At 40.8% G+C, this 27,039-nt stretch overlaps 1 protein-coding gene across 1 annotated transcript; it reads right to left on the minus strand.

The window, feature by feature from the left end:
* Positions 1-472: 472 nt before the first annotated feature.
* On the minus strand, positions 473-15,159 carry HAO2 (hydroxyacid oxidase 2). The gene is made up of 8 exons (XM_060762577.2): positions 15,069-15,159; positions 12,383-12,531; positions 11,389-11,540; positions 10,880-11,163; positions 5,981-6,196; positions 4,383-4,541; positions 2,419-2,488; positions 473-1,433 (listed from the first exon to the last, which is right to left on the minus strand). Exons 1-8 carry the CDS (start codon positions 15,117-15,119, stop codon positions 1,378-1,380), a joined length of 1,137 nt encoding a protein of 378 aa, XP_060618560.2. The 5' UTR covers positions 15,120-15,159; the 3' UTR covers positions 473-1,377.
* Positions 15,160-27,039: the final 11,880 nt, after the last annotated feature.

Here is a 27,039-nt window from a genome sequence, read left to right on the forward strand (position 1 = left end):
ATGATGGTGATGGGACGTCCTTAATGCTGTTGACTCTGGGTAAACACTGAACATCCTTGAAATCCATCATACTCTGCCATGATGTTATTTTTCCATCTTATCTGAGAAGCCATGAATCTGCTGGCAAAGCTGTTATCAGTGGGACATGCAGAAAGCCCATGAAGGACACCAGGAGGTGTCTCCTCAGCACAAACAGTGCTATCTCAGAGGGAACAGTTGGAGTCAACAAAAAAAGGTTTCTAACATTGTTTGTGAATTTGGACTAAATTTCTTATCACTGAAGCAGGACATCAAATCAAACAATCTGTGGAATTTTCACTTGATATCATTTTGGCAAGCAAGATTTGGCCATATATCCCAAGCCAACCTGCTTTGGAAACCCTAAAGTGGGAACATTTAGCGTATTCCTCCTATTCTCACTGTGTAATTCAGAATGAATATAATTACAATACAACTGCAGGCAGGAGAGGAAGAGATTCACATATTCATTTATTCAGAACACATTAAAATTAAGATGCTTTAACAGTGCACAACAGCTTTGAGTTTTCATCATTCCATTTTAAATATATATTCTGATTTTGGCATTGCATTCACAACTGGCTGGGAAATAAGCAGTTTAGCAGCTGGTCTTGCTAGAGTTTATGGAAACAACCAATTAAGGTTTTCGCCTGCACATTGACATGGGCAAAGTTGCATAGAAATTGTTTTTTCCATTTGCCAGTCTTGAGAATATGGTAATGTCCAGGTGCTTGATGCAATGCTAATTCAGGACTTGATTTAAAATGCCACTGATCTTGTAAACTTCTGATAATACATAAAATGTATCACTGTTCCCTTTGCCACACTGGTCAAACCTTGTGATTCCAGCACTCTCTCCCTGGAGTTGAAGAGGCACAGAGCAGTGTCATCACCAAAAAGGTTGCTGAGATAATTTGTCACACTATGTGTTACTCATGATTTCTTGCAGCTTGCTGCAAATAGATGTCCTGAACAATCCATTTAACCGAGTTGTTGTGAGTTTTCCCGGGCTGTGTGGCCATGTTCCAGAAGCATTCTCTCCTGACGTCTCTCCAGACAACCCCTGAGGATGCCTGCCACAGATTCAGGTGAAATATCAGGAGAGAATGCTTCTGAAACATGGTCATACAGCCCGGAAAACTCACAACAACCCAGTGATTCTGGCCATGAAAGACTTCAACAATAAATCCATTTAACCACTCACAATTAAACAGTCTGCTTTGTCCCACATATTGAACAGGACAGGATGGAATGACAGGATGTGTTCTGACATACTGGCTAGTCTTTATTCTTCCCAATCACTGGAGGACTTCGTAGTGCTAGATCTTTTCTGTTGGCTGAGCACTGCAGGAACATCATTTACAATCTGGAGTACTGAACAAGACGCTGGTCAATTTCTGAAACATTTCTGCAACCTGAATGAAATGAAGTTAAAAACAACCAAATGTTAAAGATATAGGCATTAGGTTCTTCACTATATGTGGATGATCTCAGGGAAAAAAATATGTACTCATATTTAAGAGGGAAATCTAACATTTCCCTGTGTTTTTATCATGGGCTGTTCAGACAGTGAATGCTTGTGGATTTCTTCTCATAGACTCATAGTTTTCTGGGTCAGAATTCCCAGAGACAACTATGAATGTGTAACCACTGTGGTTGGGAAAAGGTAAAGGTTTCCCCTTGTCATTGTCTAGTTGTGTCCAACTCTGGGGGTGGTGCTCATCTCCATTTCTGGCATTGTCCGTAGACACCTCCTAGGTCATGTAGCCATAGAGCACTGTTACCTTCCTGCCAAAGCGCTACCTATTGATCTACCCACATTTGCATGTTTTTGAACTGCTAGGTTGGCAGAAGCTGGGGCTAACAATGGGAACTCACTCTGTCTCATGGATTCAAACTGCTGATCTTCCAGTCAGCATGTTCTGCAGCTTAGCAATTTAACCCGCTGCACCACCGAGGCCCCTTGGTTGGGTATCTATGTAGTATCCCCCAGCTCAGCCTCCCAAGTCATACTTATTTGGAAACAGCAAAAAATACCTAATACCCCGCATTTTTCAATTAGTGATACCTCTAAAATGATTTGAAAATTCAAATAATTTAGCATGTTTATAAGCAAACTTGAAAATAATTAATTACAGCTCACTATCTCCTGTAACGACTTACTTGGAAGCCACTTTTCTAAGATAGTCAGAACAAAAAATACCAAAATTCCCATTGGTGTAATGAGCAACATTTCCAGTTACTCACGTTTAAATGCTGCCTTTAAATAACATTTTAATAAATATTTTCACATTATTGAACAATCCCCTTAGCAGCTTATCCTTATCACCTTAGACAGAACATAAATATCTTGTGGTAAGGACTATAGTACAGAAATAAAAGGGAAGTAGGAGTGTTTACCAGCCAGGGCCATTGACATGGAAAATTCATCTTTTAAAATCTTCAAAACTTGTAGCAGTCCTTCTTCACCCTGATCAAACAAAGAAAAAGACTGTCACTTAGAAAGTCATATTAGGGCCCTTCCACACTGCCCTAAATATCTCTCTGTTTCTCACATTTCTTTCTCAGCGATCAGAGGTTTCGTAGACTATGTCCCTTCTCCTCTGCTCTTGTGGGGGGAATGCACTTGGCATTTCAATTCCAAGAATCCCCTCTTGGGAGTTTTGAAAAAATGTTATGGTAAAACTTTTTAAAAATTCCTAAAAAAATTAGTAGATTAGTGAAATGATCTGAAACTTGACAGACTTGCAGTCATAAATGTGGCCTACAAGTAAGGCAAGTTTCATGCTGATAGGCCTAAAAACGATAGCAAAACAAGACTCTAAAGTTTCCCCATTGGCACCAAACGACACACCTTTCCTGTTTTCAAGAATTTCCCAGTACAGGGGACAGCCAAAGACGGGACCTTTCAGTTTTTTCACACACCCCACTAGCTAACTATGGACCTTGTCAAACATCAAGTGGCTGGTGGCAGCAGCATTTTTCTTAATGGCGAGGCATGGAGGCAGTTGTCTTGCCTCGTTTCATCTTGGATTGCTTCGCTAGCTGGCCAGCAATCCCATGGTGGGAAGTGAGGTGTGCGCACAGAGCACAAGGCTTCCCTCTGCCACCCAGGCAACACAGGAGGCTTCCTGTGTTGCCAGATCCATGGGGGGAAGCCAAGAACACTATGCGCACACCTCGCTTCTCTCCATGCCAGCCCAAGACTAAGAGAGACAAGATGACCGCCTCCATGATTTACCATTAAGAGCGCCACCAGCCACTGGCCATGTGACAAGGTCCTAGTTCTTGTAAGTAGCATGCTGTCTAATAGATTTCAGAAGGAAGAGAACTGAGAAGTAGGCAAAGGGTGAACTCCTTCTTGAAACAGAGGAAGGGAACGCAATGCAAGCAGTAGGTGGTTCGTTTCTTCATTAAGAGGCATTCAGGTAACCATATCAAGCCCATGTCCTCTTGCATGGCATCTCTCTGGGAGATACAAATATTTACATTTCAAGGATCTCAAGAAGCATACCACATTTTTATAAAGACTCAATAAAGATTGAACTCTGTCCAGTGGCATATTCAGGGCCTTCTCAGTGATTGCCCCCCCCCCCCCCCCCGGGTTATGGAACTCCCTTCCTGGCAATATTAGATCAGCCTCCTCCTTCCTGTCCTTCAGAAGGATGGTGAAGACCTGGCTGTGGGACCAAGACTTTGGGGCAGTGCAATGAGGCAAAATGGTGTCCTGAGATGGTTTTTCAGCAACTTTTAATGTGAATATAAGTGATTTTAATGTTAGTATATATTTATGGTTTTATGTCTCAGCATTGAATGTTTGCCGTATATATGTTGTGCTCCACCCTGAGTCCCCTGCGGGGTGAGAAGGGCAGAATATAAATGTTTCAAATAAATAAATAAATAAAACAATTGAGGGATAAATGCCAAAAGGTCTTAGCTGAATCAGAAAAAGAAAGAGAAAAAAGAAAGAGGAGAAACATGAATAGATGGCAGATGAAAATCTTCAAGCAGATTTCAGTCAGTAGGTTCAGATGTAACAGGAATGAAGAAAGCTTTCTTTTAACATTTGCTTACTGTATATACTTGTGCCTAGGTCAACCTCATGTGTAAATCGAGAGTAGACTTGGGGGCAAATTATGGATTTTGCTTTGACTCATGGTTAAGTTGAGGATCATTCCATATAGGAAGGAAAGTGCCATTGCTGCCCCTGGACATTGCTGGCCAGGTTTTGGGAGTGAATTTTGACTGAAATGTCTAGGCTTATGCATGAGTATGTAAATTAAGTAAATTGCTATTCATTTGCAATTGTGTTTTAATTTGTAACCTTCCTCATAGTCACTCAGGTACCCGGCCACTATAGTCACCTTATAAGCCAGACCCCAAATGGCAGGCCTTCCGATGAAGACACATTTCGCCCCAATTGCTAATGCTTTCAGTACATCACTTCCTGTTCGTATCCCACCGTCCAGGTAAACTTCAACTTTTCCTTGCACGGCTGCTACAACTTCAGCTAGAGCATCAATCTGGAAGGAACAAGAAGTTACAAATTCTTAACAATATAGAAATAGTGACACAAATGTGGGTGAAAACAAAGGCACCCTGTGATGTTGTGTTCCCAGTTTCTCCCCTCGAAGAGAAAAGTCTATTTCAGGACCATGGAGCTGGGAGGGACCCCAAGGATCACGTGGTTGAAAACCCTGCTGAATAGAAATACACAACTATAGTTCTCAGGAGAAACGTCCATCAGACCTCTTCCAAGTTGTTGTTTTTATATGCTTATTTATTTATTTATTGTATTTTTATACTGTGCTTTATTTTATTTTAATTATGCTCTGTTTTTAGGCACCTTGGTGTTACGATAAGTCCTTGCAGGACCAAGTATATGTGTGTTGAAGAAAAACCTTATTGTGTTTAATTATCATGTACAGCTGGAAATGTATATCAACCAGCAAGCCTGGTTGATATACATTTTTCTTGAATACATTCTGGAGTTCCAGCAGGAGATGCTGAAGGAGAGCTTCTGGAGAGCCTTTTCTCTGATGAGACTCTGGGGAGCAGTTTGGAAAAGCTACTCTGAAGGAGGCTATGGTGAAATAGCTATTTACTTCCAAGTTTATTTTGATCTCTCATTTGCTGTAAGATGAAGATGCCTTATTTTGTGTTTCTTACAAAGACTGTTTAAGTTTGTTGCACTGCTTGATTTTTGTATGCAGCATTGCCAAGTTTATGTTTCAACACTCTCTGCTTCATTCAGAAAAATGCTGCACTCGCATTGCTCAGGTGGTGTTGTATTTCGGTGTCGATGTTGACTATGGTGGAGAGGTGGCTGCCAAGGTAATGGAAATGGTCAACATTTTCTAATGTTACACCATTAAGCTGTATCTCTGGCATTGGAGAAGAGTTGGTTGGTGACTGCTGGAACAGCACTTTGGTTTTCTCGATGTTCAATGACAGGCCGAGCTTCTTGTATGCTTCTGCGAAGATGTTTAGAGTGACTTGTAGATCTTCTCCTGAATGTGCACAGACGATGTTGTCATCAGCATACTGGAGTTCTATAACAAATGTTGTTGTAACCTTGGTTTTGGTTTCAGTCTGCTAGTCATTTCAGTCATCTAGTCATCAACCAGTGCTGAAACCACTACACACACTCTTTCCAACACAAAGTAAATAAGTGAAGTATAGAAGAAAATAATAAATTAATAAATTATTGTTTCTTTAAGGCAAAAAAATCTCAGAACAAAAGGCCAGAAGGTACCTTTTATTAATGTTGTGTTGTTTAACATTCCAATTTGGCAGAGATATGTTTTCCTTTTTTGTCAATGACTGCTTTTACTTTTTATTCCTTCCAATCCTGTTTCTGCAACAATCCATATTTTATGCACATGTGTGCACACACAAACAAACTCCTGTAGACATGGAGAATTCTATGGATGTTGGCATTATAAATAATCTCACCACTTACCGTTGCATGTACCCCATCCAGCTGTCTTCCTCCATGGTTGGACACAATAATCCCTTGAACTCCGTGTCTCACTGCTAGTTCTGCATCTTCCTTTGTCAGAATCCCCTTGATGATGAGAGGCAGACGTGTCAAGCTCTTTAACCAAGCGATATCCTTCCAGCTGACAGAGGGGTCTATGGAGTCCCGGGGCAGCCCATACTCTGAATAATCATTTTCCTGGAATACAGAAAAGTACTTAATTGCTGCTCAGACCCTTATTAACACTGTTTTTCAGCATTTATCTAACTTACCATACTTTGAAATACATATTCCCTATAAGGAATGTTTCTCTGTTACTGCTTGATTTTAGTTTACATACATTTTAACATATTAGGCATATATTGGGACTGCATAAGGTCTAAAAGATCAAGTCAGAGGGTACTGCGGTTTTAGCTTTTAATATGTTTTAAATCCGTTTTAAGGTTTTTAACTGTTAATTTTTATATGGCAGTGTGGGCTCATATAATCCAGTTCAAAGCATATAATGTGCATTATCTGATTTGATAACCTGCATTATATGACAGTGTAGAAGTGAAATGGCAGGGAGCAGGTATAAAGAAGAGACCAAAGAGAGTTCCTGAGGTCTGTAAAAGCACGGTTTATTCTCGGTTGGCGCCAACCGGATATGGACCCTGCTGGTATTCCAGGCAACAGGGTGCTGAACAACAGGGTACCTTGGTTTATATACCCTTTAAAATAATACGCATGCATCATACAAGCATCACAATGTGAATCACAAAATTCCACTTTTACATTGACTTCAATAGCATATTTTAACTTCAACACTTTCAATCTTCCATTAAGCACCTTTATCTAAAGAGCTGCTCATTAGAGGACCATCCTGTACCCCATAGCGCCAGAATGTCTGCACCCGGCTACTGATAACAAGGACTTCCATCCATCTTAAGCAGAGGCGGCCCTAGGTAATTTTCAATGGTAAGCCAAAAGTATTTTGCCCCCCCCCCCCAACCAATAATTGATATATATTTTCTGTTCGTCATGGGACTTCTGTGTACCATATTTGGTTCAATTCCATCATTGGTGGAGTTCAGAATGCTCTTTGATTTTAAGTGAACTATACATCCGAGTAACTACAACTCGCATATGTCAAGGTCTATTTTCCCCCAAGAGTGCCCCTGGGCAAAATCAACTATACTGCAAATGCTTACTTTGCATAATGGGTTGAGCCGCCCCTGATCTTAAGATAAGTCCCTCCTGAAGAAGCCTCTTGATAACAAAGCTCATTAATCTTATGATAAGTCCTGCTTGGTACGGGTCATGATATTTGCCAGAAGCCTTAGACATTCCTTTCCTTAGACCTCTTTCTGACGTCTTTGTGGCACCTAATTTGCAGCTTTTAAGATAATATTTTCCCAAGTGAAGTGAAGTTCATGCACACATATACCTTTGTGATATCATATATATTTTCTAATTCTTATTTCTAATATGGTTACATCCAATATATATTTTCCAATATATGTATTATGTATTTCCATCATGCCTTTATCAGAAGGGCCCTGAATTTGCTCCTTGGAGAAAGATCTAGAGTTCGAGGTAGGGCAAGACTCTAGGGGCAAATAATGAGAAATATTTCCAGATTGTAGAGCCAATAAAATTGTCACGTTCAGTTTTATTCAGAGCCCTTCCAGACAGGCTCTGTATCCTGGAATCTGATCCCAGTTTTTCTGTTTACTCCCAGATTATCTGGCAGCGCAGACTCATATAATCCACTTTAAAGATGAAAACCTGGGATTGGGTCCTGGAATATAGGGCCTGCTTGGAAGGGCCCTCGGTTTCTTGTTGTCAAAATGCAAGGTTTGTTATCGTGGGAGTTATAATTTGGCGACTCATCAACACTCTTTGGCAAAGAAACCTAAAGACCTTATAAAACTACAACACCCATGATTCTACATCATTGAGCTATAGCAATTAGTGTCAAACTGAATTAATTCTACAGGGTAGATGTGCCCTATGATTTGATAGGCCAGGGGATAAGATTCTCAACCTGTCATTAAATATATCAGACTCATCCATTCCTTAGTATTTGCAGTTCCTATGTATAGTGGTTTTTTAAAATAGATTTTTATTTAAAAATTGTAATACACCCACAATAAACATTACAAACATATACATATACACATATATGGACAACCTGCCACCCACAATACAATTACCTCTCAGCCCACCTCCAGTGCAACCCGCCACCTTGGCTCCCAACACAGATCTACTCAGAGTTTACGCATAATTTTATTTAACCCTCTGCACTTCAAGATCAATAAATTCCTTTTATTTGTATCTTTTATGATTCTTTTCCAACAGACCTGCACCAATTCACAAGACTATGTATAGTGGTTAAAGGTGGTTAATGAAGTAAGCTGAAGAATGATTTGTAATATGATACCGGGAGTTAGGAATTGTGGGAGTTGAAGTCCAAAATCCCTGTAGGGTCGAAGTTTGCCCATGACTGCTCTAGAGCAACTCAGACTTGAACTCTTACTAAACGCCAAGATGAATAAAAATGAATAAACTGAGACTGCTATTTTTAAGATATATCATGAGAGAACATAGCTCAGGCCCCTGTTACACTGCCATATAATCCAGATTATCAAAGTAGATGATCCACATTATCTGCTTTGAATCGGATTATATGAGTCTACACTGCCATATAATCCAGTTCAAAGCAGATAATCTGGATTATGTATCACAGTGTAAAAGTGGCCTACACTGAGTCTACACTGCCATATAATCCAGTTCAAAGCAGATAATCTGGATTATATATCACAGTGTAGAAAGGGCCTCAAAGGTGAATGTTTAGATTTGGAAACTGAATTTAATAAATTTGCTTTGCTACATGAACAAAACAATGCATATCTTTGTTTTTCTTGTCTCTGCCTGCTCTCTAGTGGACATTTATAGGAATGCAGTAACATTTTGGGAAAACAGCATCAGACTGTTTGGGATCACATACCCCTTAATGAGCTTTTAACGTAATCAAAAATTTCTTGATCTTGGATTTTCTTCATTCTGTATCATCCAAAGATGTGCTAATGTACGGTAATTGCAAGGATACAGAAAAGGATAGGCTTAAAAAAGAGCTGGGAGCCTAGTGGAGCCCCATCATAAGGCCGAGTAGAATTTTGTATCACTGCATAAGTCAGGAAAACCTGAGCCCAAGAAAGCCTAATTTGAGCATTTTCCAGCACACTTGTAGTTTTGAGCTTTACATATATTTTGTGACTAGCTGTACCTGCCACGCATTGCTGTGCCCAACCTTCCCTCCCTCCTTCTCTTCTCTTCCTTTCTCTCTTCCTTTCTCCCTTCCTTCCTTCCTTCCTTCCTTCCTTCCTTCCTTCCTTCCTTCCTTCCTTCCTTCCTTCCTTTCCTTCCTTCCCTTCTTCTTCCCTTCCTTCCCCCCTACCTTTTCTTTCCTTTCCCCTTTCTCCCCTTTTTTCCTTCTTAATCTATTCTTGGATTGCAACACCCAGCAGTCGATCCTGATCTATCTATCTATCTATCTATCTGTCTGTCTGTCTGTCTGTCTGTCTGTCTGTGTCTGTGTCTGTGTCTGTGTCTGTGTCTCTGTCTCTCTCTATCTCTATCTCTATCTCTATCTCTATCTAATCTATCTATCTATGTATCTATCTGGAGGATTGCTGGGGGTTGCAGTCCAGGAATAAGAAACTGGAAATATGCAGGGATTGGGATGCTCTCAAAGAAATCCAAGGAGAAGAAAGCTTGCAGCTTGGAAGCAGTGCATTTGGATCCTCCTCCTCTCCTAAATGGCCTGGTCTAGGGAATGCTGGGAGCTGTAGTCCAGAAAAGAGTGTGGATATGCTATTGTGTGTTTTGTTTGCCAGGGGTAGTCATTTTTGTGCATGTGCTGTAGCGTCTTTTTGCTTTTTTAAATTCCTTCTATTATGTTTTTCAGTGTTTTTACGAGTGATGGTGTCTTGTGTCCAAATTTGGTGTCAATTCGTCCAGTGGTTTTAGAGTTATGTTAATCCCACAAACGAACATTACATTTTTATTTATATAAATTTATTCATTTTATTAAATAAAATAAATAAATATTTATAAATAAGCGGCCAGATACTGCTCAAAGGACATTTAATCAGCTACCAAGTTTGCAAAATTTGTGGGTTTTTTTAATCTGTTTGTTTGTTTTGTTCTGTTAGACCCGTCGCAAACTAGGCTCCTGCGGGAGCAAACCTTGCCAGCACGTCCCTGACGTCATGAAGCTGTGTCTCTCGCCCCGCCCCTTTCTCAGCCTTTTTCTCCGTGCCAGAGTGGTTTTTCCTTTGCTAGGGCAGCATTGCCAGCGTACTCTCTCAGTTGGCAGAATTCAACTAAGAGAATACGCTGGCAATGCTGCCCTAGCAAAGGAAAAACCACTCTGGCACGGAGAAAAAGGCTGAGAAAGGGGCGGGGCGAGAGGCACAGCTTCATGACGTCAGGGACGTGCTGGCAAGGTTTGCTCCCGCAGGAGCCTAGTTTGCGGCGGGTCTTAGAAATGTAATACAATGTTCTGGTTGCGGATGACACGATAAATAAATAGTGGTTCTCAACCTGTGGGTCCCCAGGTGTTTTGGACCACAACTCTCAGAAATCCCAGGAAATTTACCAGCTGTTAGGATTTCTGAGAGTTGAAGACCAAAACATCTGGGGACAAACAGGTTGAGAACCACAGATCTAAAGGCAGCAAAGGATCCAAAAGGACTACAATGGTTTACATGGTTCTTAGGAGAAAGTCTTCTATAGCAAGTATTTAAAAAACTAAAATACAGATATACATCTTTGTGTCCCTTGGCCTTTTTAAAAATCATAAACATTTCGCTGAAATACTGGCATAAGTTTACAAACCTCAAAGGCTCCTTCAAAGTTCTTGAGTGTCATAGAAGACAAGAACTGCAAACTGTTTCGGATGTCATCCCGCCTCTTGCCAGCGAATGGCAGATCAGCCGTGACCACCAGGGCCTGGAACCCCGAGGCTTCCATCCGCCGCACTAGCTGCTCAGAGAGGTCTCTCCTCCGGTGGATGTAGAGCTGGAACCAGCGGACACCAGCAGGGGCGGCCGCAGCAATTTCTTCCACAGAGCATGTGGAATAAGTGCTGGGAATGTAGCAGATATTCATGGCTGCACCTGCTTTAAAGGCAATGGAAGGAAGTGGGCATGAGCTCAGTTGTGTCATTGCCAGCTTGGATAGTGAGGATGAGGAGTTGTTAGAAGGCAGCACATATGAGCAAGTTACATAGGGGTTAAACCGACCCACACCTCAAATTGCATTAATACAGTACAGTACAGATGCACCCAATGCTACCAAGTTTCCATTAAAATTGTTTGTTTCATGGCAAAGAGCTTCTAGCCTACCTCTTGCTGTGCTCTGCTCTCCATCAGGGCAAAACAACTTATGGAATCCAGTGGGGGCAATCCCTACTGGGAAGCTGATCTCAGTGCCAAGAATAGTGGTCTTTGTGTCCACAGCTGATACATCTCGCAGCAAACGTGGCCGTAAATAGATTCTGTGGAAAGAGATACAAATGACTGCTAATGAAAAGGCCCGACTTACCTCTAACCTCATCCCATGGGAGAAAACGTCTGCTGCCCAGCTTCTCCCTCTGTTGCTAATGCAACCTGGGAAGCTTCCCCTGTTTCCACAGTGGCATACTCCGATTCTCTTCAGTTTTGCAATGGAGCCCCACCGAAAGTAGCTGTCCATCATGGAATGGGAGCCCGTGGGCTCCTTGGCAAAACTGAAGAGGAACCGACGTATGGTGCCAAATAATGGCCTGTCTGATGAAATCAAAGGATGGAAAGAAGGGAAATACTTTATTAAAAGGCCTCCTGCTCAAAATATGTGTAATATGTGCATAGCCATGAACATAAAAAAGGTTTGTTCTTTTCAAATATCAGTCCACCTTCTATAATTTTAAAATGCCAATGTTGTTGATTGAACACATTTACTTATCACACCAGTATATTAGAAAAGGGAAGATCAAAAATCTTCTCCTCTGTTGAATTTGCCTACAGAACAACTCTGTAGATCATGAATATTGCACTTAGTGGTGGACAGCCTGAGAAAAGTGGGACACTGGGATCTCTGAAGAGAAAGTTACATGTGCAAGACATTTAACTCCCCATACTCCTCATATATCTACTGTTTCAGATCTAATTTCTGTTCTGGTAGATGTCAGACCAGCTATTCTCATTTGAGTGTAGTGAAGTCAATTGATCAGAAGACAGCTATTCTTATGTCTTAGTGTTTCACCAGGGTTCAATGAAGCCAGTCTATAGCTCTTCATAATTTTTTTCTAACATGAATTTTAATAATTGGCAATGATTTTCTTTTTGTCTTCCATCCTACCTTTTATATGCTATAAGGTTGTTATCTCGGGTCCAACATTCATCTGCGCCACCAGCCACAAAATCCCAAACTGCCTTGGAAAGATGCTTTTTAGCACAAGCTTCAAAGTCTGACAAACACACCAGAGCCATTTCCAAGCAAAGGAACGTCTGGGAAGAAGGGAATAGAATCAGTATAAACTGGAAATAAAAATCTTGAAGCAGTCTGATAGAGAAGTGCATTCACAACCAAGAATGGGGTTTTATAGGAAACTAAAGGATAGCACAGTATTTGATGCTAAAAAGAATAACCTCAAAAATTGTAGTTATGTTTTTTACAGAACCATCAAATTGCTTGTATGGTATTTTGATAATGTATTATTTTCTTATTCATTAATTGTACAATTTTTTTGCTATATTATAGGGGTGGGCAATGTTGTGAAGGCCTTACAAACAAGGCATGTTGTGAGTGGATTGATTGGAGGTTTCTAGATATGGAATGTTTAGATTGGATTTGGTTTTGAAAAAGAGATGTAGTATAACTGGGATTGCAGGAAGATATTTTGCAGATTGTTGGGCAGTGATCATTCATTTTCATGTGGTGGGTTGAAATGCTCCAGATTACATGTTTTTGAATGTTGCAATCCTTGGAAGCCATTCCAGGAAGCATACATGAATGCAAAGACTAATATAAAATGTAATCATTTATACATGTTTTCAAAAAGAAAATGTGTTTTAAAATATCAACAATCTTAGTATCATTGTTTGTTAAAGATAAAAGGCAAGTTTTCTTGTAGTAATTATAAAGAAAGAAAAATAACCTTAACTATTGGTCCCAGTAAAAACTTCATTGTAATTCATGCAATAACTTCACAGTGGTCTTCAGATTAGTGGATTTCTCAGCCTTGGTGGAGTTATTGTATATGAATTTGTTATACCTTTACTGCCACCTTGTGTCCAGAATGGTGAATTGTATGGTTCAATTTATAAATGTTTAAAGTTTTTTTAAAAAAAACATTTGGAGTTCATGTGGATTGGGTTTTGTAGGTTTTTCGGGTTGTATGGCCTGTGAGGACGAGGGACAGGACCTTCTCAGTGGTGGCCCCTCAGCTGTGGAACTCCCTGATTTTTATAGTTCTAAATTGTTTTTTATATTAATTTTATCATGTGATTTAACCTGTTTTAAATGATGTATTTATGTATGTCCGGCATCTTATTGTTGCCAGTCTGTACACCGACCTGATTCGCCTTTGGGCTGAAAAGGGAGGGATAAAAGTGTGGTAAATAAATAAATAAATTGATTTCAATTAAACTTGGGAAGCCTCCTGTGCTACTGCCGTGGCGGCATGCGCCAGTTCGTCTTCCCTTTTATCATGGAGCCCACTGGAAGTATCAGTGCGACATGGAATAGGAGGCAGCAGGCTCCATGGCAAAAGGGAAGGTGAACAGGCACATGACACCACAGCAGCAACATGAGAGGCTTCCCGTGTCCAATTGAGATTAATGGGGGGGGGGAGCTGGGAGGCTGACACTTCCCCCTCTGGGATGGGGTGACAAGTGAGTCAGGCAACGTGGAGCATGGGGCAACTAGTCTGATGAGGTTGTAAAAGGAGGGCATTTCTTTTCCCAGAGCTGTGCTTCTGTGTGCGCTATATTTTCCAGTATTTTTGAGTTTTCCATGTTCTGTGTTGTTTTCCAGCTCTACAGTATCCTTTTTAGTTGCTGAGAGTAAAAGTATACACAGTGTTTTATATGTGAATACCGTTAGTATAAGGACAGAAAGATATTCCTTTTCTAAATAGGTACAGCTATGATTCCTTTTCTAATTACGCCCTACATAAAATCTGTCATATTTATAGCAGCTGCACCTTGCATCAACAATTCAATTAATCGCCAGCCATCACTTTTGTGTTCAGTCATTGCCACTTCTGCTATCTTTAATGTACACTTGGAACTTTGTTTTTTTTTTAAAAAAAAAGTTTACTTGTTAATTATTAATTAATTTTGATTAATCAATCATTATTAAAATGTTTGCTTGTTAATTATTAATTAATTTTGATCAATTTTGTAATTTGTCAATTGGCATTTTATTGCTTTCTAGGGTTAGAAATAACTTCCAAAAATACTTGAAAAATCTATTTCTTGGATGTTGTGAAACCCCAATGAGGAGAGGACTAAGGCCCTTTTCACACAGCTGTTTAAAATACCCCCATTTTCTGCTTTGAACTGGAATATATGGCAGTGTGCACTCATATAACCCAGTTCAAAGCAGATATTGTGGTATTTTATGACAATATTCTGGGTCATATGGCTGTGTGGAAGGGCCCTGACAAGTATTTTAGGAGTTCACTATTTATTCCTGATCTCCTAAAATAGTATGAATTTTTGTGCAGAAAATGCCATTCTCTGCACAAAATGTCATATGTAAATTTGCACAGAATAGAGCCCAAAATAGAGAATTTTTTCCTCTTAGGACTGTAATGCTTCATTAAAAAATTGAGCCCCTTCAGCAGTTCTAAAGGCTCTGTAAAGGCATAATCATAGACAGAAGTTCACATAATCTAATGCACTGGAGCCTTCAGCTGCCAACTAAATAATTTAGCTGAGCTGTCATCTGGTTTACTGTCTGAATCAGACCACAGATGGTAAATAATGATTATTTTATACACCTTATCTATGCCCCACTCCCCTCAAAAGCATGAACTTACCTCTAGAGATGAAGACCAAGCAGCACTAGTTATAACACTTTGCTTCACCATGAATTTGGGGAAAACGTTGACATAATCAGTCACTACAAAAGATTAAACCTTAACTTTCCAGTAAACTTTGTACTGTTTGTGCAGTCCTTCTGAATGAGTTGTGGGATTAAAACATCCAGTCAACCAGCTAGAACACGGGCTGACCTTCCTATCGCTCTGGAATCTCAGGCAGTAGACATGAAACCGAAAAGCAAGTTGAACGGGTTATGGTAGCTACATATCTTGTAATCTATGAGGCATAACAAGGGAAGGATCTTTAAAGATCTTGCAATAGCAGAATGTGGTGTTTTGAGTACTGGATGGTAGGTTGCAAGGTTCAAAATTCTGCTTAGCTCTAGAAACCCACTGGGTGACCTTGGGCAAGTTAGATCTTTGAGGCTGGATCTACACTGCCATCTAAAATCCAGATTATTTGCTTTGAACTGATGCATCTACACTGCTGTATAAAACACTTTCAGAATGTAGTTTAACTGCATTGAACTGGGTTATATATGCTGCCATATAATGAAGTTCAATGAAGTTCAACTGCATTATGAAAGTGCATTATATGACAGTGTAGATGGGGCCTTAGTAGAATACAAGCCAAACATGAATTTACAGTGTGTTTTGGCAGATTAAATAATTCTAGGAGTATGTTACCTAGATCAAGCGAAATAACAATACCACTTTGTTTGTTTGTTTGTTTAGAGCATTTGTATCCCATCCTTCTCAACCCTCCAAGGGGAACTATGGACGGCTTACAATTGGCAGTCATTAGATGCCAACAAAGAAACAGTTAGAACACAACAATTCACATAAACAAGTCAACAGCAACAAAAAATATATTTAAAAAGCAATAAAATACATTAAAATATTGGCCCTTAAAATAAGAGATCCAGCCTTATATTATAACACAACCAAGTCTGAGTACGCAAATCCAAATCATAGCCCAGAGTTCCAGTCCAAGGTCTCTTAACTGACAATTCTTACAAGTCATAACAGTTGTTGCTCAGCCAGCTGCCCGAATGCTTGAGTTTCTTCCTGAAGGAGAGGAGAGAAGGAGTGCAACTCCTGCCAAATCATGGGGTTTGAGGCCAGTCTGGAGAAGCCCTTTGCTTTAATTTCCCAGATTGGCAAAGGTAAATAAGGAGGTGAGACTCCAGTTTGTCCATTCCTTACCCACTAGATGTCAGCGTAGTCCCACACATCTGTTTGTGCAGAAAGCATGGCTAGGATTCTTGTTCCTATAAGCCAGTGGTTCTCAACCTGTGTCCCCCCAGATGTTTTGGCCTTCAATTCCCAGAAATCCTAACAGCTGGCAACTGGCTGGGATTTCTGGGAGTTGTAGACCAAAACACCTGGGGACCCACAGGTTGAGAACCACTGTATAAGCAAATACCTGCAGAAACTGATAGGGTGATAATTCGCTTCAAAGTCTGCCTTCTTTAAACTTAAAATGTATTTATTTCATACCAATGGATTTTAAGAGCTCCCTTCTGGTTTGCCATATCAGAAATTGGGTTGCTGTGAGTTTTCTGGGCTATATAGCTCATAGTTTGAATGTTTCTTTTATTTTCAACTTTTCAGATACTATTTCCATTATCTGGGAAGAGGCCAGCAGGGGGCGATAAAGAGAGCAGGATTGTCAATTTTACAAAGGGGGAGTTGAAGGAGGAAAACCATTTTCGTCTTGTCACTGGTTATTCCCCCCCCCCCCCCTTTTCAGATATCATAAACTAGGATTGTTTCCACCACGGACACATGGGTGGTGAGAATAACAGGAAAACAGGGGGAAATGGTCATCCTCCTTCAACCCACCTTCCAGCCTTCAAATATTAGTACATCAATAGGTACCGCTCCGGTGGGAAGGTAACGGCACTCCATGCAGTCATGTTGGCCACATATTCTTGGAGATGTCTATGGACAATGCAGGCGCTTTGGTTTAGAAATGGAGATGACCCCCCCCCCCCCCCCACAGAGTCGGACACAACTGGACTTAATGTCAGAGGAAAACCTTTACCTTTACCTCTCTCTCTCTAGCGCCCCCTGGTGACCCAGTTAATTGAACAGTACCAATTTTCTATTGATGAAAGTGTTATCAGGACAGTTGGTTGTTAACTTCCAAGACCAGAGTACGGAGTATGTCTCTGGCCAGTTTCAGCAGGATCTTATATGCATTCTTTTTAATATTTAGAAGAGAGGCACCTAACAAATATCAGATGCTGAAGGCTATACTTCAAGGAAGGAACTGGCAAAACCATCTCTGAGTATTCCTTACCTAAGAACTACGTATGAAATTCATGGGGTTGCCATAAGTCAGTTGATGAAGGCACATACACACAATGATATTCAATATACATATTTACACTGCAATCCTATGGTGCCTTGAAAAACATCTGGGAAACTCCAGTATCAATGTCTTCTTCTGAGGTGGAGGGGAGACTAATATGTGAAAGAGATCCAGCCTTATATTCCTCCCTCCTTGCTATTTACTTTCTTCAAATTGTTTCTACAAACTGTGTAATAGGAAAACCTTTCTGGAATAATGAATAGAGCAGTGTTTCTCAACCTTCCAAACGCTGTGACCCCTTAATACAGTTCCTCTTTTTGTGGTGACCCTCAGCCATAAAATTATTTTCATTGCTACTTCATAACTGTAATTTTGCTACTGTTCTGAATTGTAATATGAATACCTGATATGCAGGGTGTATTTTCATTCACTGGACCAAATTTGTCACAAATACTCAATAAGCCCAAATTTGAATACTGGTGGGGTTGGGGGGGGGGGGGGGGCGGTGATTTTGTCATTTGGTTGCTGAGATGTATAGTTAACCTACAATCAAAGAGCATTCTGAACTCCACCAACGATGGAGTTGGTGTTGTGAGCAGTCCACACAAAATATGTCAGTTTCTACAGCAAAAGCACTACTTCCAGCCATTCATCTGGCACAAGAAGAACCACAGTTTACTCCAGAGCTTCTAGAACAGTGTTTCTCAACCTTCCTTATGCCGCGACCCCTTAATACAGTTCTTCATGTTGTTGTGACCCCCAACCATAGCATTATTTTCATTGCTAGCGTTATGAATCGTCATGTAAATATCTGATATGCAGATTGTGTTTTCATTCACTAGACTAAGTTTGGCACAAATACCCGATATGCCCAAATTTGAATATTGCTAAATATTGGTGGGGGGTGGGGGTAATTTTGTCATTTGGGAGTTGTATTTGCTGGGATTTATAGTTCATCCACAATCAAAGAGCATTCTGAACTCCACCAATGATGGACTTGAACCAAACTTGGCACACGGAACTCCCATGACCAACAGAAAATACTGGAAGGGTTTTGTAACCATTGACCTTGAGTTTTGGAGTTGTAGTCCGCCTACATGCAGAGAGCACTGTGGACTTAAACAATGATGGATCTGGACCAAACTTGGCACGAATACTCAATATGCCCAAATGTGAACACTGGTGGAGTTTGGGGAAAATAGACCTTGACATTTAGGAGTTGTAGTTGCTGTGGTTTATAGTTCACCTACAATCAAAGAACATTCTGAACCCCATCAAAGATGGAATTGAACCAAACTTGGTACACAGAACTCCCATGACCAACAAAAAATACTGGAAGGGTTTGGTGGCCATTGACCTTGAGTTTTGGAGTTGTGGTTCACCTACAGCCAAAGAGTGCTGTGGACTCAAACAATGATTGATCTGGACCAAACTTGGCACAAATACTCAATATCCCCAAATTTGAACACTGGTGGAGTTTGGGAATAATAGACCTTGACATTTGGGACTTGTAGTTGATGGGATTTATAGTTCACCTGCAAGCAAAGAGCATTCTGAACGCCACCAACGATGGAATTGAACCAAACTTGGTACACAGAACTCCCATGACCAACAAAAAATACTGGAAGGGTTTGGTGGACATTGACCTTGAGTTTTGGAGTTGTAGTTCACCTACATCCTGAGAACACTGTGGACTCAAACAATGATGGATCTGGGCTATGCTTGGCAGGAATACTCAATATGCCCAAAGATAAAGACTGGTGGAGTTTGCAGAAAATTGACCTTGACATTTGGGAGTTGTCGTTGCTGGGATTTATAGTTTACCTACAATCAAAGAGCAATCTGAATCCCACCAATGATAGAATTGGGCCAAACTTTCCACACAGGAGCCCCATGTCTTGAAGGGATTCCCTGGTGCAAGCCTCCCTCCAGCCTCACACACTCCCTCACCCACACATGCACACCACGCAGCCATGCGCTGAACATGCCTTCTCTACCATCCCTACTTGGAGTCTCAAAAACAGCCCTCCCCTTGGCTGAGGCTGGCCAATCATAGCAGAGAAGGGCTTTTGATGCGAAGATTTGCCCTCTGTTTCTAAAAAGAAAGAGAAGGACATGTGGAGAGATCTTTGGCCTTCTCTGCCAAAGGCATTCATAAGACCATCAGAAATATATGTTTTCTGATGGTCTTTGACGACCCCTCTGAAGCCCCCTCATAACCCCTCAGGGGTCCTGACCCCCATTGTTCTAAGACCTGCCAGCCCCTTTGCAACCATTGGACAGAGGGAAATTTACATTGAAGGCAGGCGGTGCTCTACCATTGGTTGGGGCGTGCCGGACTCCTGCCTCCACAGGGAGACCTCATTGACGTCATCCAGGCTTGGCCAATCACACCAAAACAGGTCCAGTTGGGGGCAGTGGAAATTTGAACCTGAAAAGTGTATAAAAGTGCACGCTTTACTGTGTTATGTATCTTATCTTATATTGGGGGTGGATTACCGCAGGCTGCCATCACTTTCAGCTGAAATTAAAGAAATACCTTGGTGGCTTCTGCTCCAACTTGGTGAGATATATTCTGGACTATTGGCTTCTCTTTCTCGCCAGGCGTAACCCACAGCCATTTTAAATGGCTTGATAACAGCATTAATATTTTAAAGACTGACTTAAAAGAGTGGTTGGTTTGAAAGTCTCAATTTCTCTTTAAAGGTATTTTATTTGCTTCACAGTTACAATTATTTCATCTATGTCTGTGGGAAGGTACAGCTCTGATTAGTTTCCTTTGTTAGGCTTAGTAATTGATAGACACTGTATTTTGAAAAGTTTTATAATATTTCCCCATACATATGTCTTCATGAGGAGTGAACCCTACAGGGACCACCACAGGTGACACTGCTGATCAACTTATTACTGGTAGTGGGTGGCAAGGGAAGAAGAGTGGGAATCATTGGTACCTGAAGAAGTTTTGGCAGAATCTTAACAAAGGTTTACAATAAGAACGAAATCCAAAGCACAGCAGAAATTATAGGCTTGACCCAAATTACTTACTTACTTAGGCGACCCCTCGTAACTCAAGGATGATGGTCTTCCAGATATGGTGTCTTGGCAGTAGGTCTGTAGGTGGCTGTGGAGCCCTATTCTTGATCCGCATGTTCTTCTGCAGTGAGGACATCAGTTTCCAGATGGAAGGCAGTCCCGGTCAGGGTTGGCTTGGTGCACCTTCCTCTTGGCATGTTTCTCCCTTTTGCCTTCCATTCATGCCCTTCGAATTCTGCAGCACTACTGGTCACAGCTGACCTCCAGTTAGAGCGCTCCAGGGCCAGGTCTTCCCAGTTCTCGGTGTCTATGCCACAGTTTTTAAGATTGGCTTTGAGCCCATCTTTGAATCTCTTTTCCACCAGCATTCCATTTTCCATTCTTGAGTTCAGAGTAGAGTAACTGCTTTGGAAGACGGTGATTTGGCATTCGGACAACATGGCCTGTCTAGCTGAGAAGGTGGAGGAGGACGATCGCTTCAATGCTGGTAGTCTTTGGTTCTTCCAGCATGCTGACATTTGTCCACCTTTCTTCCCAAGAGATTTGCAGGATTTTTCGGATGCAGCGCTGATGGAATAATGAGATATTGTTAGGGGATACATTATGTCAAGGTATTTAGGATCTCTTTTTGAAAAACAGAATCCACGTGAACAGGTATGCAGGTGACTGGTGTTCTGAATAAGGTGCTAACTCCCTAAAGCAGTGGTTCCCAACTTTTGGTCCTCCAGATATTTGGGACTTTAACTTCCAGAAGCCCCAGCAAGTTTGGCCAGATGTCAGGAATTCTGGGAACTATAGTCCAAAACACGTGAAGGTTGAGAAACCACATGGTGGTGATTTCCATTTAAATGGTTACTACTCGCTAGTCCACATAGAGCTAAGGTGACAAGGCTATCGTTGTGCTCCATCGCCCTTGTACTTACTGTTCTCATTTGGCAGAGAGAGAATGCACTAAACCAATTTGCTTCTGGAGAGAAAAGTGTTCTTTGGGGCTGTATCTACACTGTATTCCGGGATCTGATTCCAGATTATCTGTTTATCCCAGATTATCTGGCAGCATAGACTCATATAATCCAGTTCAAAGCAAATCAGATCCTGGGATACAGAGTAGTGTAGATCCAGCCTGGGTTTCATGTGGCAGTTCTTTCTGAGAAGTACAGAAATATTTGTATCTTGCAAGGCGTTCTTTTTGTTTTGTTTTGGTTATGCAATTCAGGAAATGGTCATCTGTCTCCTTGGTGTAAGGCTCAAGACAGAGGGAACGGGCAAATACCATCCAGTCAGCTTTTCCTGTGGCCTCTTGTGTATTAATGACATGCAGTCTAGGATGGGAAGGAGGAACTCTTCTCTGCTGCACATTCAAATTAATCATGTTTACATCTGGCTTGAGACAATGTCAAGAAGAGATGTGTTTCTAGTTAAAGCTGTAAGATGCATCACAAAAGGCAGAATGTCTATTAGTTAATAGCCAGTATCATTTTTCATGCCTTTTAAAGTCATAAATATTTTAAATATCAAAGCATTTTTATTTGGTGTGTGTACGTATCTTTTTCTTCTAAGTGGCATCCTATAATAGCTTTCCTTTCTTCTTTGGTCTGACTCTGTTTGCCAGAGTTAATGCCTGATGTAGCCATTTAGCTTTTACCAGGCAAAATATTTCTGGCTGTCTTCTTCCTTTCCAATACCACATGTTTCACTTTTATTTGGTTATACATACGTTTGCAGGATTATATTGCTGATAGCAACAAATCGAAGCTGGGAGCAATATTAAGGAGCCAGTAATCTCACCCATAACATCAGAGGTGCATATACAGTACTTGAGCTTCTTCCAATGTGTGATATGTCATCCTATACAAGGCCCTTCCACTTTCTACATTGGACAAACAGGACAGTCTCTGTACAACAGGCTTATGGACACAAATCTGACATTAGAAATTACAATATAATAATAATAATAATACTTTATTTATATACCGCTCTATCTCCTCGAGGAGATTCAGAGTGGTTTCCAAGTAACATCATCAATACATACAGAGTAAACAGCATAACCATAAGATTAACAAAACAATATAAGCATTAAAATTGTCGCCATAACACATGTATACATGTTAAAAGTAATCCTGTCCATTCAAGGCAATTTAAAAGGCCTAGTCAAGATTAGTGCAAGCTCAAAAATTCTAGGGGGAATTAAGTGCAGTGCTATAGCAGGCAACAACAATAATAGGTACCGGTCTATGGCTGTTCATTTCCGGGGCCTATTAGAGAAAGTGACCTGGGTAATTGGTAGGAAGAATGTCTAGGGCTGAGCTAGAACTAGTCATTCTCAAAGGCTTGTTGAAACCACCAGGTCTTCAAGCTCTTACGAAAGGAGGGGAGGGATGGAGCCTGTCTTATTTCTGTGGGGAGGGCATTCCAGAGGCGGCGGGTCACCACTGAGAAGGCCCTCTCTCTCGTCCCAACCAACCGTACTTTTTTTTTTAAAATAATCATCTTTATTGATTTTTTTATAAACAATTACATCATTCAAAAAAGAAACAAACAAACAAACAAAGGAACCGTACTTTTGACATTGGTGGGAGTGAAAGGAAGCCCTCCACGGAAGATCTTAGAGTTCATGCCGGTTCATAGAAGGAGATGTGATCGCAGAGATAGGCGGGGCCCAAACCGTTTAGGGCTTTATAGGTCATGGAAAAATCAGCTGCCAACATTTCAGATTTATTTGACATTTTATTTATTTATCCTGTCAGAAGCAAGTTGAGGATACAGTTAAAATGCATTCTGATGCTAACTTCATCACACTTTAAAACTATCTGCCTTACCTGTCTTAAAACTGGTGGTGTGCTGGCATGATTGGAGTTTTAGCACAGATCTGTTTTGGAATCTGCATCTCCTGACAGCACAAAAAGCAATATACTATTTAAATCCTCTATACAAGTTGAGTATCCCTTATCTGAACTGCTTGGGACCAGATGTGTTTGCAGTTTCAGATTTGGAGGGGGGGGGGTATTTCCATATGCGCATATAATATCTTGGAGATAGTACCCAAGTCTAAAATTTTTACTTTCATAGACAATATTCTTAATAATTTTATGCATGAAACCAAGTTTGTGTACTCGGAACCCCCCAAAAAGTGAAGGTAGCACTATCTCAGCCACCCATGTGGACAATCAGTGGGGGACCTTCTCACAGCGACACCCGAAGCACTCCAAGTAGCCAGCTTCTGGTCAAAAGACATTTAGCATAATGCCAAGTTTTAAAAACTTTGTTTGTGTTTTTAAATGCATTTTCACTGTACCTCAACTTGCTTCTGCCACAATAAATAAATAACTGTGGACAATTTTTGGATATTGGAGTATTTCGGATTATGGAATTCCAAAAATGGGAGGCTCCGACCATATTTTGCCTTTGCAGGCCTAAGAAGTAACAATTAAACAGTAATGAAATGCAAGGCCTTTTAGGCCCCATTTCCATTGTCCATTGAATTCAGCTCAAAGTTAGCTTCAAACTGCAGAAGCTAGATAATGAACCTCCAGGAAGATGCACCAAAGAAAGAGCCTAACGTGCATTAGTGCACAAACAAAACCCAAGGCATTGCTTCTGCTTTTTGGCACAACAGCAGCATAGAAAAATCTTATATCCAATATATTTATTTTAAATTAATTATGTGGCTGCAAACCTATTAGGGGAGGGGACTTGCAGGAGAAGAGAGGGAAGGGCTGGTCAAAATTTCACTTTGGGTCATTTTGTTACTAAAATGTTCTCAACTATGTCAAAACGGGAAAGGGTGAAGTGACTCCTCCCCAATCACCTTCCATAATTGCAGCCACCCACAAAGTCTTTTTATTTTCCAATAAACTGGAGGAAATGGCTTATTGCAATTTTAAGACCACAAGTAAAATCCTGGTTGGGAACTTGAGATGTAGCTGGCATTCCCCATCATGCAAAAAATTACCTTAATAAACAAATTGGAACAACAGGAAAACATTATTTTCAAAGTAGGTTGGTGATAAACAAGAACACGTTTTAAAATTTGCTCTTCTACACATGAATGTTAATTGATTTTCTATCTTCCTCCTTTTCTATCTGAGGTCCCTTCAACATTGCCATATAAAATGCAGATTATCTGCTTTCAACTGGATTATATGACAGTATAGATTCAGATAATCCTGTTGAAAACCAAAAATGTGGCTTGTCTGCCTTGATAATCTGGATTATATGGCAGTGCAGAAGGGGCCTGAGGCTCCTTCCACACTGCCATATAAAATGCAGAGTATCTGCTTTGAAACGGATTATATGGCAGTGTAGACTCATATAATCCAATTCAAAGCAAATAATGTGGATTATCTGCTTTGATAATTTGAATTATATAGCAGTGTGAGTTATATGACACTGCTCTATATCCCAGAACCTGATTCCAGATTATTTGCTTGGAATTGGATTATGAGTCTACACTGCCAGATAATCTGGGATCAGATCCTAGGATTTAAGGCAGTGTACACCCAGCCTGATTTGTAGTTTGATTTGTCCTGTAGCTCAGACTAGGCAGAGCCTACTCCCTGATGACCAGTATATTGCTCTCTGTTTATTTCACAAGCTGAAATAGCAATATGTAAACCTTTTTAAAATTGCTAGCCTTTTAATTATATATTTTTTTTGCCCAAGTATATATGAAACTAATGATCTCTAGACTTTCTTTGAGAAATTGCATAGGTTAGCAAGTGAAAATGATGGATTTGGTTTGGCATGAGGAAGAAGAAAGGGAACATGCTTTTGCAGCACTGGCAAAATGTGTTCGGATTATCTGAGCGGGAGAATCTCGAGCAATCTGGCCCTGATAATCAAAAGCACAATTGAGAAACAGATGTTGACCACTCTCCTTGAACACCGAAAACAATGAGAAAGGGTTCAAATAATAAAATGGAGAGGATCCTGGCAAGAAATATAGCGTGATGACACTTTTACGACCTGAGATGCTTACAATATACAGATACGCCGTGTTGTTTGCTTTCCATACACAGCTTGATATCACATGCTTCGCTCTCTCTACTGCCATTTGGACTCAGGAAGGACAATATATTTTCTTTCCCAAATAGACCTAGTGTTTCTAGTCAGGTGCAGAAAGCAAATAAATCCCAGGAGACAGTTTGTGTCTATTAATCAATGGGATTGTCATCTTCCAACCCTTGATCCCCATGAAAGAAAGTGATGATGGGAAGGGGGAGACAGGGAATACATATGCAAGGTAGGACAGATAAGTTTTTTTTCCTAGAGGAAACTTGCCTGAGAGTCCATGGGAGTGAGAACCCATTGTGTTGCTTCTCAGTTGTGGTGTACACGGATGGACTGGCGATGTCCTAAATGAACAGACAAAACTACTAGCTACTGATTTTAATAATATCTGCATGCATTTCCGTATCTTGAATTTCACACAAAGAATTAAATAAAATAAAAATAGAGGATTGAAATGTTTCCTGGCTTGATAACATGCTGTGGTGGGCTTATGTTTTAGCAACATGTTCAGTTCCCAGTAGATAGAATGAGTGGGTCCTGCTTTTAAAAGTTATGTCCTTGTTCTGCCTCTCTGTTGCTATGAGGTTGAATTGGAAGGAATTATAACACAGAAACAGATCGGAGGCGATAGGTAAAAGTAAAGGTTTTCCCCTGACATTAAGTCCAGTCATATCCAACTCTGGGGGTTGGTAGTCATCTCCATTTCCAAACCGAAGAGCCAGCGTTGTCTGTAGACACCTCCAAGGTCATGTGGCCGGCATGACTGCATGGAGCGCCAGCCAGAGCAGTACCTATTGATCTACTCACATTTGCATGTTTTCAAACTGCTAGGTTGGCAGAAGCTGGGGCTAACAGCAGAAGCTCACGTCGCTCCCCAGATTCGAACCTGCGACCTTTCGGTCAACAAGCTCAGCAGCTCAGTGGTTTAACCCACTGCGCTACCGGGGCTATATGTATATTAAAGCAATGTTTTATTGAAACAAACTGAATTTCCTTTTCCTTATTTGCCACTGAAAATCTTTGTGAAAAGGAAATCTCATATTATTCTGCAGCCCTGTTCTTAAAAACTCAAAATGTGACTGCTGTTGTTTTACTATATAGATATTAGATGTGACCACTATTTCTTTATTATCTATAACTACATTGTCACTATCTATAACTTACTACCATCTATATCACTATCTATTTATCTCTGATTGGACATGAATGCCTGTGCAGAAGACTGCCCAGAAACTCCAACTAATCCAATGATCGGCAGCCAGGTTGCTCACCGGAGCGACATACAGGGAGCATACAACCCCGCTGCTATGCCAGCTCCACTGGCTGCCAATTTGCTACCAAACACTATTCAAAGTGCTGGTCTTAACCTTTAAAGCCCTAAATGGTTCCGGCCTAGATTACCTGTCCAAATGTATATCCCATTACAAACCATAACAAAGTTTAAGATCAGCTGGAGTTCCTGCTCTCGATCCCATCATCATCGCAAACGCGACTGGTGGGATGAGTCAGGGCCTTCTCAGTGGTGGCCCCTCACCTGTTGAACTTTCTCCCCAGTGACATCAGATTGGCTACCTCCCTCCTTTCCTTTAGAAAGAAACTCAAAACCTG

This window comes from Anolis sagrei, chromosome 2, assembly GCF_037176765.1.
Source record: "Anolis sagrei isolate rAnoSag1 chromosome 2, rAnoSag1.mat, whole genome shotgun sequence".
In the NCBI taxonomy this organism is placed as follows: Eukaryota; Metazoa; Chordata; class Lepidosauria; order Squamata; family Dactyloidae; genus Anolis; species Anolis sagrei.